The sequence below is a fragment of the Antedon mediterranea genome, chromosome 4, assembly GCF_964355755.1.
Source record: "Antedon mediterranea chromosome 4, ecAntMedi1.1, whole genome shotgun sequence".
Lineage (NCBI taxonomy): Eukaryota > Metazoa > Echinodermata > Crinoidea > Comatulida > Antedonidae > Antedon > Antedon mediterranea.
Window position 1 is genome coordinate 2,386,257 of NC_092673.1, and position 13,810 is coordinate 2,400,066.

At 30.8% G+C, this 13,810-nt stretch overlaps 1 protein-coding gene across 2 annotated transcripts in view; it reads left to right on the forward strand.

Moving 5' to 3' along the window:
- LOC140047864 (fibroblast growth factor receptor 3-like) overlaps positions 1–13,404 on the forward strand; it is a 29,021-nt gene extending 15,617 nt beyond the window's left edge. The window contains exons 10-20 of one of the 2 annotated variants that reach the window (XM_072092898.1): positions 955–1,038; positions 3,707–3,827; positions 4,517–4,683; positions 5,032–5,165; positions 6,584–6,699; positions 7,025–7,135; positions 8,123–8,307; positions 9,129–9,251; positions 10,733–10,941; positions 11,423–11,528; positions 12,470–13,404. In XM_072092898.1, the coding sequence (XP_071948999.1) occupies positions 955–1,038; positions 3,707–3,827; positions 4,517–4,683; positions 5,032–5,165; positions 6,584–6,699; positions 7,025–7,135; positions 8,123–8,307; positions 9,129–9,251; positions 10,733–10,941; positions 11,423–11,528; positions 12,470–12,532 (1,419 nt within the window). In that variant the 3' untranslated portion in view covers positions 12,533–13,404. The remainder of the gene's footprint in view (positions 1–954; positions 1,039–3,706; positions 3,828–4,516; positions 4,684–5,031; positions 5,166–6,583; positions 6,700–7,024; positions 7,136–8,122; positions 8,308–9,128; positions 9,252–10,732; positions 10,942–11,422; positions 11,529–12,469) is intronic. The other variant, XM_072092899.1, reaches the window with a different exon arrangement.
- The last annotated feature ends 406 nt before the right edge of the window (positions 13,405–13,810 follow it).

A 13,810-nucleotide genomic window follows, 5' to 3' on the forward strand; every position in this document is an offset into this window, starting at 1 on the left:
TATGGTAGTGATATGCCTAAATATGGTAGTGATATGCCTAAATATGGTAGTGATATGCCTAAATATGGTAGTGATATGCCTAAATATGGTAGTGATATGCCTAAATATGGTAGTGATATGCCTAAATATGGTAGTGATATGCCTAAATATGGTAGTGATATGCCTAAATATGGTAGTGATATGCCTAAATATGGTAGTGATATGCCTAAATATGGTAGTGATATGCCTAAATATGGTAGTGATATGCCTAAATATGGTAGTGATATGCCTAAATATGGTAGTGATATGCCTAAATATGGTAGTGATATGCCTAAATATGGTAGTGATATGCCTAAATATGGTAGTGATATGCCTAAATATGGTAATGATATGCCTAAATATGGTAGTGATATGCCTAAATATGGTAGTGATATGCCTAAATATGGTAGTGATATGCCTAAATATGGTAGTGATATGCCTAAATATGGTAGTGATATGCCTAAATATGGTAGTGATATGCCTAAATATGGTAGTGATATGCCTAAATATGGTAGTGATATGCCTAAATATGGTAGTGATATGCCTAAATATGGTAGTGATATGCCTAAATATGGTAGTGATATGCCTAAATATGGTAGTGATATGCCTAAATATGGTAATGATATGCCTAAATATGGTAGTGATATGCCTAAATATGGTAATGATATGCCTAAATATGGTAGTGATATGCCTAAATATGGTAGTGATATGCCTAAATATGGTAGTTATATTACATCATCATGTCCATATATGGGCACATCACATTTTTTTGTTGCATAAAGTTTGATAGTATAGATAGAGCTTAAAAAAAAGTGAATGAAGTAAAATTAAATGAGCATATTCTATAACACAATTTTCCAAATTAAACCATTTTGTGTTAATTTGTTTTTTTGATATTGTAATAACCTATAATTAAATGTAATTTGTTTTGTGTAGTTCTGGTATTTGAAAGAGAGTCTGTCTTGTGAAGCTGCTATGACTAGAGTTACTCATTGGTGCCCTGAAGCTAAATGTTTACAAGTAAGCTATGTATTTTTTAGTTGTATTCTACAGCCTGAATGGGTTGAATTGCACCGGGGTGAACACATACAACTTCATCCCCCTGTAATGGCCAATTTACACAGACAAGCGGTAACTCTAATAAGAATATATAATCTATGTTATTTCTTATGACCATTTACACAAAGTGCAATGCATATGGGTGGTTCTTGCTCAGGATAGATTCTACATGGAACAAGCTACGCATTTTTTTTCACTTGCTGGTTACCTCTTGTGTAAATTGGCCTTAAAGATCCCTTTGTGTCGTACAGCTTCCACCAAGCAGTGTTCATTCGTTTTTCCACAACATAAGCTGAGATGGACCAATAATGCCCTACTTTTTGAAAGATGCACACGAGTCGGATGTGTACACTGACCTCCAGTAGGTCCTCATCGGACAATACTGTTCTACCACCAGAACTAGTTAGGAGAGCCTTCAATCTGTGTTTATTTAATTACAGTATATGGCTTGCTGTGTCCATATCCTAACCACTCTGTCAAATCTTTAATTTTATACAAAGAGTCCCAAATGTCTGATTTAATTCTAGTTTCAAATTGATTCCGGTTTCTCATATTTGACTAAACTGAAAATTGCATTACGATAGAGTTGTGTACACTGTACCATTCTGTTGTGTGTAGAATAATAAATAGATACGGAAGAATAATGACTCCTTTTGTGCTCACTTCTCTTCCTTGTTAATGTTAGTACATGCTGAAGAGAATACAATAAACCATGAATGATTGTACTAAGTATGTTTTCTGCTATTGGCATGATTAACATCAACTATGGTAAATCAATCACACATAATTGAATTGTGGATGAGTATGTAAATGTTGTAACATTCATGATTTAATGAAATTGAATGTGTTAAATGTATGCGTCTTACAGTAGCATACTCTACTGTATACTGTATCAACAATGGCAAGTAATATAAATATACAACTTGGGCTCTGTGTCTAACCTATGATTGATTGATTGATTGAAATATATATTTATACTGGGTAACCTCTTCAGTCAAAGACTGGTCTCCCAGAGGGCCCAGTTGGTGATCAGTGGCTGTGATGTACCAATACACCGGGGTAACCCCCTACTCGTCTCGAAAGATGTACTAGGTTCTTTGAAGTGCACACGAGCTAGTTGTGTACACTGGACCTACGGTTTATAGTCCTTATCCGAGAAGACTCGTTCTACCACCAGAACCATGGAGTGAGTGAGCCTCGAACCCCTGCCGATGTAATTACGGTTCCACTGTATTAACCGCTCGGCCACTCACTCACTATCAAACTTTATGTGACAAAAAAAGTGTAATGTACCCAAATATGGTAGTGATATAACCAAATAGGATAGTGATATGACATGATCATCATGTCCATATATGGGCACATCGCATTTGTTTGTCACATAAAGTTTGATAAGTGTACAGAGCTTAAAGGTTGAACAAATAGATCAAAGTATGTGGTTTTTTGTATGGTAAAAGACTATGCAGGACTTAAACAAGTAACCTCTGATTGACAGGCGATACTAACACCATTCTACCATAAAGTTTTATAGAAATATTTAGAATCTGCATAACCATCTTCCCTTACATTAACAAAACTAGTACACGTAAAACAATGAACTTCTACATACAAATTGTATCAAAGGTATCACCTATACACATGCAATAATGAATTATTTTATGAACTACTACCTTAAGAAGGTAGTACGCGTCTGAGTCATGTTTGATATCTTATCCATCTGTTACAATATTACAATGTATTATCAGGCACTAAGAGTATGATGAATACATTTATGGCGTAAAATATGAATACATCAACAACTACTTACTTGCTTAATATTTGATGACTTTATACTACAAAGAAATATTGATTGATGAAAATTAATAACAATAACAACTTTGTTTATACATGAGAAAGTGGTTTAACTATTGTTTTCTAACCTTTTTTTAATATTTGCAGGCCAACTAATATGAAATAATATATTAGTAAAGTAAGCCCCTTGTTTTTTAAGTTGACCTACAGACCTTAGATCATAATGGTTGATTCATCTATTGTGAAAATGCAAAGAATTATAAAACGTGAAAATGCAAATTTACATACCTGTTGCATATTTTTTTATAGAAAGTTTGATTAATATATTCGTAGCCTTATAAAATAAATAAATTCTTGTCACGCAAGACTCTTTGAAATAATAACAACAGTTTTTTTTGTAGCGATTAACACTACTATTCTTAATGATATGAAAAACGATGTCACGTACACGTTGCGATACGCATGTGCCAAACTTGGTTGCTATTTGTGCGTCAGCCTCTGTTCCTCTCAAGATAGATTCCCATCTGTAACACTTTATGTTACAATTAATTAATCATTGATAATAGGCGTAGTGAGGTTATAGCTGGCACAAGGGAAAAAATGATCATTCTTTTTAATTGTCATTTTATATCATTAGGCCAAGTTTTTAGGAACTGTACTTTTTAATACAGTTGTAGTATAATAGAAAATGATACCAAACAAAGAACAAAGACAATCCTAACAGATCATAAAATTATAAAATTAACTTTGTAAATTTATGTATGAGTTTATGAATTAATTAGATATTCAAGCTTATAGCCATCATATGATTTTTTTTTTCTTGGTTTTTTTTTTTCAGAGCAACAAAAACACTTTTTTTCTGAATAAGTTGAACGCTGAAGATTCTGGTCTGTACATTAGCTTAGTGGTTGCAAAATCAGGATTGCAATTTGACCAATTTAAAATAGACGTCCAAAAAGGTACAAATAAAGAATGGTGATTTAATTGCATTTTCGATGATAGATCTTCAGTAAAAGTTTTTGAATTTGAAGAGAAGATAATTCGCTTCAAATGCATTTTTTATGAACCCTTGACGATCTATAATCCAAATGCAATTAAAGTCATTATTTTTAATTTTCTACCCTTAATTACTATTTTTATTATCATTATGAATATGTAATGCACACTACAGTGTTAATTTGATTACAATTATAAATAGTTTTCATTGCTTGCTAGATTTGTGGTTGATTGATTGATTGATAGTTAATTGATTGATTGATTGATTGATTGATTGTTAGTTAATTGATTGATTGATTGTTAGTTAATTTTTTGATTGGTTGATTGATTGTAGTTAATTTATTGATTGATTGTTGGTAGTTCATAGATTTGATTGGAATAGTTGATTGATTGATTGATTTATTGATTGATTTATTTATTTATTGGTTGATTAGTTTATTGGTTGTTCATTAGTTTATTGATTTATTTATTGATCTTTTGTTCAATAATTGACTCATTGATTGATGGGTTAGGTTGATTGATTGTAATTGAAAAGTTAAATTGATTCCTGATTTTAAAAGTTCACTCAGTAAATAATGTATTGAGTATTTAAGTGATTCAACTGTTGATTAGTATATTATTTTTTCTTATTTCTAATTAACTTTTTTTTCAGTTGACATACCACCTGTCTCTGATAGTAGTTCTGTCCTGTTTATAATTAGCTGTGTATTTTTAGCTAGCATCGTAATCCTTTTGCTGATTCTTGTCATTCTAATTCGGCGAAAAAAACATTATAATACCAAAATGTCGGTAGAAAACACATTATATGAAGTTTGCGAGGTAAGCATAAGAAAAATATTTTGGAACACTAATTAATTAATAATTAATTAATATTTGTGTTTTCATAATTTTCGCTAATACATACCGCACTTGCTGAAAACTGAAAACTCTCACAATACCAAAAGGTCTCATATTTATTGTTACCATTAGAAACACATTCTGAATACCAGACTTTTTGGAAAACCAGATATAGTATGCCTAAAGGTGTCTGGTATTGGGAGAATTGACTGTATTACCAAAAGTAGTTGCCTTTCAGTCTTAGTGTAGTCAGTCAGTCAGTCAGTCAGTGCCCAAACCGTAACTTTAAGATGAGATAACAATAATAAAAAAAATGTTGCAACATTTTAGGAAGAGCAAATTGGTGGCGACCATGGAGAGATAGATACTACAGAAATATTACGAATGTATCCGTCCACTACATCAAGCGAGCAAAGATCTATAATGGACGCCACGGTATCATCAATGTCATTCCCAGTCAATAGGTATGTCATGAAATATATTCACTAGCACAAATACCTGACCTGTTTTTTGATAACCCATGTGCAAGGATGTGTGCAACAGCACAAATTTGTATAAAATGAAATTATCTTGGTTTTATATCGTGCACTTTACCAAGATACAATCTCCAGAAGAGGTGCGTCATGGGTGTGACATTTGCAAATAATTATTGATGCAGATGTGCGTCAAAAAATCTAAATGATAGGTCACATCAATTAACAATGGTCTTTCACTTTATCACTCACTATATCATTAACAACATGGTAATTCTTCAAAATGGGTGCGTCATGTATTTGACACACATTAGACAAATGACGCACCTCTCCGAGTGGTTGTATAATGCAGCCCTTAAAATTAGAAAAAAAGTATGTCGGCCAAAAATAAATTAAAAAAATGTCGGCGTGAAAAAATTTACACCAGTCATCACGTCGGCATTTTTCATGTTTTTAGTTTCAGCTACAGTAAAGTATAGTCGACCTCTGGATGTTTTCAACTGAGCTCACTCTACAAGAAAGAAGCCATGGCCTAGCCTAGTTTTGCACATCATCACCAAATAAATATAGGCTAATATGATCATAACAATGATAATGAATAAAATGAATTGAAAAGCAACCTACTCTACCTCTTTTTTAATAATAATTTAAAAATAACACATTTACGAGTCAATCACGCTCTCTCCGCCGATCCCCTGCGAACGCGGTACCCCTGCAAACGTACACATGATCAGCTGAGTTGGGGATTGTCCTTATTATTGTGATGTTTACATTGTAAAGATCATTTAATAAATTAAATCTAAAAGGTTAAATTTAGTGTTATGTTTTAATGTAATGTATATATATATATAAGTAAATATTGATATGGTAAGTATCGATCAATGTTCAATATATGCTTTAATATTTATCGCTTAACAATTCCCAGTGAATAATAATGGTATAACCCAAAATAAAATATTCAGCAATAACATTTTAACATGTGATAAACATGATACACACACAAAAGTAGGTACACGATTCACATTCACATTTACTTTACTCACAAACTCATGCATTTTAATAAATAATACTTCATTCAAAATCTACTGTTTACATCGGAATTTCTTTACATTGATCCTGTTGTGTGGCTAGGCTATCCTACTGTATTTACTAGGCTCCCGTCGGCGATTTTTTCGCCGGCGTCTGGCAACCTCACATCGCTGTTTACGTCGGTAATGCCGAATGCCGGTGTTAATTTTAAGGGCTGTATAATGGGTCATATAATTCACGAGTGCATTACACTCATTTGTAAGTATATACACAACAAGATGTTATGTTTGATGTATTTTACATCTGTGTTTCTATGCATTGATAAATAAATGTCATTGATAAATATAATGAATTCATAAATTTTACAATATTTTTTGCAGACTGACAATTGGTGAGGTGATTGGTGAGGGGGGTTTTGGTGTTGTTTATTTAGCTCAGGCTGTTGGTATTAGGAAGGGAGAAGAAGTATCAAAGGTTGCGGTCAAAAAGCTCAAAGGTAAATGGATATAATAATGTCACATGAGGCCAATAACATGTGGGTTATGTCTTGTGCCTGTATTCTTAATACATACTTTAGTCCTAGTTTGAACTTTGACCGAAGTATGTGCTACTTTGCTTTACAATTACAATTTTTGTTGAAGTTTTTAGTCAGGATTTAGACGTCTGGCAACCATATGCAATAGACTGACCAATATTCAGGAAAGATTTAAATTATGGCAAGCGTTGGTAAGAACAGGTGCCCATATACAGTAGCAGATTGACAACATTTAGGTTTTTGTAAATTGTAAAAAAAAACACTTCTTTTAATCTGTTTATTGAAGACACAGCAACAAGACTTGATTTTGAGGCGTTTTTGGATGAGATACACATGATGAAAAAAATTGGCCGTCACACTAATATTATAAATCTTCTAGGTTGCTGTACACATGGAGGTGAGTGAAATAGCAACATTAAAGATGTATTGTCCCCCAAAACCATGAAAAATGAAGATTAATTAAATCAGACTTTGAATATGTTATTTTGTAGTTTTAATAAAGTTAATCACTTCTATAGAAAAAAAAATATTTAAAAAAAATAATGTTTTCACTTATAAAATGATAAAATAAATGGTTAAATTCAACTAAAAATCCATTGGCTGGCAGTCAATTTGACCATTTTTTGCTTTAAATTACATTTTTTTTCAGGTAAATACTTTTTTTTTCGATCCAATTTTTGTTCAAAGTAAATAACTATTATGCTACAAAAAAATGGAATATTCAACAACATTTTTGTTAAGAATTATTTTTTTCAGGGGGAAAATAAATCTTTAAGGGATTATGACAAAAGTATTCTACTGCAGTAACATATGATTTTAATTTGCTATGAGGCAGTCCGCTACAATATGCAGTGTGTATGATTACCCCAAAAAAAGCTTTGTAAGAAATTACACAAACAGGTTAAATAGTGAATCAAATAAAGTGACTGCAGTAACTGCAGTGGAATCATGTTGACACAGTCCCTGCAAATTAGCACATCTTTATGTTGTGCCAACAATGCATTGAAAAAAGTTCAAAACTAATATTTACTGATTTAACCAAAAATGTGAAGTACAGTGTTTGTAATTAATATATTTATGATTTTGTTTTAATATATATAAAATAAATATAATTATAATGTATCACTATTTCTAATAGTAGTAACATGAATCAGTTTTGTAAACGCTTAAAACAAAAATTCAATCTTATTATATTGATAGATCGATAGATTTTTGGTCTATTATTTCAGTTATATGCTAAGTTAATAGCCTATAGATAACCATCATAAGTTTTTATACTACAAACATGATGAAATAATTATGTATGTATGAGATTACTTTCAAAAATTTGGTATTTACCATATGTACAAATGTTGACAAACAAATATGTTTTTTCTAACTTTAGATCAGTTACTTGTAATAATAGAATATGCAGAACGAGGAAATCTTCGTGATTGTCTACGTCTCAATCGTCCACCTGTCTCTGACGACAGCGACACCCATCAACAGCAGATCACTCTACAAGTAAAAGATTTGTTCTCCAGTGCTTATCAGGTTGCCAAAGGAATGGAATATCTATCATCAAAAAAGGTAAACTTAAGCTCTGTCTATACTATCAGACTAGTTTGACAAAAAAGTGTGATGTGCCTAAATATGGTAGTGATACACCCAAATATGGTAGTGATATACCATCAACATGTCCATATATGGGCACATCACATTTTGTTTTCACACAAAGTTTGATAGTGTAGACAGAGCTTAAATATTTAGCTTTATCAATTTTATTAGTGTCCAATGGTGGTGATGGCTGTGGAGAGAATTATAGAAAAGAGTATGATAATGTATGATGTGTATTGTTTGAAGGTTTGCATGGCGAAATCAAATGTTGATAGTTCAGAAAAGAATTGTTGCGTTTCGATCAATATGCTTTGATCGTCCTCAGGAGTGAGGATGCAGAAAGTCCAGGAAACTTGGAATAAAAGTGGAATAGGGTGGCACTGGTGTGAAAGCCAGAAACAATGGCAAGTTCACACAGTGGGAGGGATTGGACTTTCTGCATTCTCACTCCTGAGGACGATCAAAGCATACTGATTGAAACGTCGAGAAACTTCAGAACTAATATACGTGGTGTACCGCAAACTTTATATCAATGTATGATGTATTAAATATAGCATAAGACAGATCCTTTTCAACTTTTTTCTAAGGGTAAATTATCATTCTCAATTAAAAAAAGTATGTATTTAAATTATGTCGATGTTGGGTAGAATTAAGCTGTTATACATTTCAAACTGATTTAAATATGGATATACTAATAAACTAAACATTTATTTTGGTAGGATTAAGTTAATATTCATTTCAAATTTATTTAAATATGCATATAGTATACTAATAAACTCAACAATTTTTGCTAGTGTATACATCGAGATCTTGCGGCTCGTAACATCCTGGTGACGGAAGACTTTGTGATGAAAATTGCTGACTTTGGATTTGCTTGCGACATGAAAAGCATGGATTATTATCGAAAAGATTCCAAGGTAATCTAGCGAATGACTCAATCTAATAAACGATCATTTTAAAATGTGAATAAACTCATTTAAAAAATAGATAGACCCTTTTGAGTTATACCTTGCCTTTTACCACACATTATTACATTTATTTAGATACTTAAGGATACTTCATTTGAAATTTGTATGTGTATACATAGAATTTATATGAAATTTAAAGAAAAGAAGTTATACAATTTTCATATCTGTATTTTTATATGAATTGAAACATTATAGTAAGTTTTTACTTAATTTTTAAATGTCATTTATATACTTTAAATTGTTGCCTTGAGGAAAAGAAATTTCTAAGTACTATACATTTTTGACAATTATCTTGAATCTTAAACTATTAATTTCAAAGGATTACTACAAAGGTCCTTGATGTTAAATAATTTTTCATATTTTCTGCTCACTAAATTATTTATATAAGGATATGATAGAAATATTATAATGGTATATTACATCATCTTACTTTCATAGAGGTCACAGGACCAATATAAGTTTTTACACTTAGTAACATTTATAGCAAATATATATTTTAAGTATTATCCCATATGGTCACAAACCCAAAGGTAAAGATTAAGCGGAAGCTACTGACCATATGATATGCGAGTTCACTAGTTCAATTGACTTATAAAATGTGATTTATTTTGTTTATTCATGTTTTATACAATACAACATATGTAATTAATATGCATTATAGTCATTAGAATAATAATGTTCAATGGGAGTAGTAGTAGTAGAGTTTAGTACTAAATGCTAGATTCTGCTTAACTACATTGTTTTATGGTGTTTATACCAAATTTTATTTTACAATTTAGCATATTCAAATATTATTATCACTTGTTTTGCTGGTATTATCCAAATAAATATGTTGACTGCTTTTATTCCGAAAGGAATACATAGGTTGTGTTTTCGTCATCTAGTGCCTGCAAAATTCTTTTGTGTGCTTTGTGTCATTTTATAGTAGTAGGTTGAGAAAATGGACAAAATTAAGTCAATTGGTTTTTCTTAATTGATACAAATAAGCTGGTATGTTCCGGTTACCATCAACCCTGGTGTGTTATTGTGTAATCTGGTGTTATTGTGTAATAGGTCATCATACATTAAAAAAAAAATTATGGCATAGTTATGGAAGGTGGTGGGGTTGCGATCAAAAAACAATATTTCTCGTAGAATCACAATAAATGTCTTTTGTAGGATAGCAATCAAAAGACAATACATCGTATGTTTGCAATAAAAAAAAAAATGGCTAGGAAGGATTACGCGTGTGAATGGAGCAGTAATTAATAGCTCTATTGTATGTGAAAAAACAAAGAATTTCCAAGATTGGTAAAAGGTAGTTGGTAAACATGATATGTATTTAAACTATTGTTTATTTTTAAACTACACAATTTAAAAACTTTTTTGAAGAGGGAAAAAGCATTGTTGTATGAAGAAATTGATCAATTAATTATTTAATCATTTTTTAGACTTGGCTGCCAATCAAATGGATGTCTCCAGAAACCATGTCGGATTACATCTTCACCACACAGAGCGATGTATGGTCATTCGGTGTGTTGCTATGGGAGATCATGACACTTGGAATGACTCCGTATCCAAGCGTGCCAACCAATATGATATTGAAATATTTGATGGATGGACAAAGACTAAGTCAGCCCCGAGGATGCTCACTACAAATGTACGGTCCTCCATTTTCTTATTATTAATACCATTTTGAAGAATTTCCATTTTAAAGCTCTGTCTGACTATCAAATTATAGTTTGACAAAGAAAAAGTATGATGTGCCCAAATATAGTAGTGGTATGCTTAAATATGGTAGTGATATGACATCATCATGTCCATATATGTCCACATCCCATTTGTTTGTCACATAAAGTTTGATAGTGTAGATAGAGCTTAAAACTGAATGTAAAATTAAATAATAGGTGGAGAAAAACTTATATGCACTCAGCTATCACCCCACAAACCAATTGATATTATGTCAGGAATATCTCTATGACCAATATTTTAGGCTTAATCATCCTCATGAAACCAAAATATGAGAATATGCCCAAATCCTAGCAACTATTGGACTTACAATGGATGTGAATCATATAGAGTGCCTAAAATGTTGTTCTCTCTAGCGCCTAATGGTATTTGAATGTTATTTGTATTTATAGATATCACATTATGAGAGAGTGTTGGCAGTTATGTCCCGAAAGACGTCCAACCTTTACTGAATTAGTTCAGGATTTATCAAGAATTTTACATGAGAAATCTAATCAGGTAATGGTATAATCAAGAAAATTGGTTTTAGAAATAGAAAAGAAAATCACAATTTTGTTACAATTTTATTAATGAATATCACTTATACATCCACTTCATTTCCTTCCTGTGTAATAAAAACGGAACACAATAATTTAGTTTTCACTCCATTTTATTAACTTTAAAATGACATTTTCAGAGCTAATAAACTATTGCATTCCATCGTGTTTGTGTTTATTAATAGAAACTTAACTTAATCCTTTGACTTTTGCAAAGTCTTGTGTCCGTACCTAAATGAATAGTGTATAACTATTATTTTGATTAGAATTTACGTAATTTTTTTTCTGACATAAATGCTACTTTCGTCTTTAGATAAAATGATGAGTGCATTATCTATCATGTACAGTATGATTAAATATAAAGTAGTATATGTTACAGCTATATAGATTATTGTTTTAATCATTCATATATAGCATACATTGATTATGCTATTTATTGATGATTTTTACAGATATTGCAATATATTTTGATAGAGTATTTATATGCATTTTTAATGTTTATACAAATTATATTCTAAATGTTTTTTATACAATCAGTTGCAATAGGAGACCTACTAGATATTGATTAAGTTCGCTTTTTAGGAATCCTGTCTCTGCCTCGTTTTGTGAGATGTTTTTCTTGTTCTTTGTCCATGTTTTTTATATAGTATTTTTATGAGACAAAATAAATGAAATAAAAAAATAAATAAATAAATAAAAACATAAAATGAGCAAAAATTGTTGTGAGCTATTTACCATAAATAAGCTACATACATATAGATTTGTTTCATCATGTTCGTAATATACAAACATGTGATCCCTACAGGCCTTTCAGAAAAAGGGCTCTTATGTTCACATCCTTCCCTATTACCTTTGTAAAGCTTGTCAGTAGTTTATTGAAAAATATCATTTGTTTTCTTTCAGGAGTATTTAGATCTTGATGTTGGAATAGTGACAGCTTTCAGTATCAAGCATACTACCATTTAACCAGAAACATCTGAACCTACTAACTTTTACAGAAGATATATGCGACATACAGGAAGACAGGCATGGCTTTTAGTATGTTATTTTCCTTAAGCTCTGTTTACACTATCAAACTAGTTTGACAGAAGAAGTGTGCTGTGCGCAAATATGGTAGTGATATTCCCAAATATAGTATATAGTAAAGGATGACATCATCATCATCCATATATGGGCACATCACATTTTTTTGTCACATAAAGTTTGTTACATGGTGATATTTACTGCAGCATTATCGCTTTTCCACACAATACCTTATGGTATACGTCATTCTTCTACATTAAGACAATCTGTTCTCAAAACTTTTTTTTCTGAGCAACTTATGAATATTCAATTTGTTGTTATCTCTATGATTCATTGTTTTCAAATTAACTAGAATATTTTCACGTACAACAACAACATAGAATACCTCAACAAATAAACATTGCCCGACAAACCACAAACATTTTTCAGGATATGTACTGGCATGAATAATTAACAAGCAATTGTAGGGTAAATAATTAAACAAATTAATAAGAGGATGTCTCACGTTTAGACTACATATTGATGACAAAGTATGGTGTAAATATACTTAATACTTACGTTAATTTGTATTTTGTAAGAAAACAAAAAGGCCGCGAGTAGATAAAACTTTATTGAGATTACAAATTATTGCCGGCATATTTAAAAAAAGCTGCTTATGATTTTATTATCACATAATTGTACTCCAAATCATAAAAAAAGTGTCAAACTGACTTGAATATTAAATTATTGACAATTTTTCTCAGAAACATAACCATAGTTTTCAACATTTATCATCAAAAGTCACCCCCATACTCCCACCACCCTTTTTTTAAACCTTTAATCCAAATTGATGTACATTGTTGAATTTTCAAAAACATCAGTTGCATTAAATTGGTTTATATATGAGAGTTAAATAATGTATTGTTATAGCAGATTTTTATTTACAGATATAAATATTATATATTAATAATATATTATTCATTATAGCATTATAACTTGCTTCTTTCTTCACTAATTGTATTTAGATTAAAATTATAAAGTGTTTTTATTAATATATGTTTATAAATGAAAGAAATACTTGGTTAACTCTCGCAATATCTAAAAATCAAGCTAATAACAAAAATAATGATATTATTTTTGTTTTAAAACATTTTTATAATGAATTGTTCTATGGTACAGTATATTGAAATTCAACTTGTTGGCTTTAATAGCACAAGATGAATTTTTATATATAACATTTTC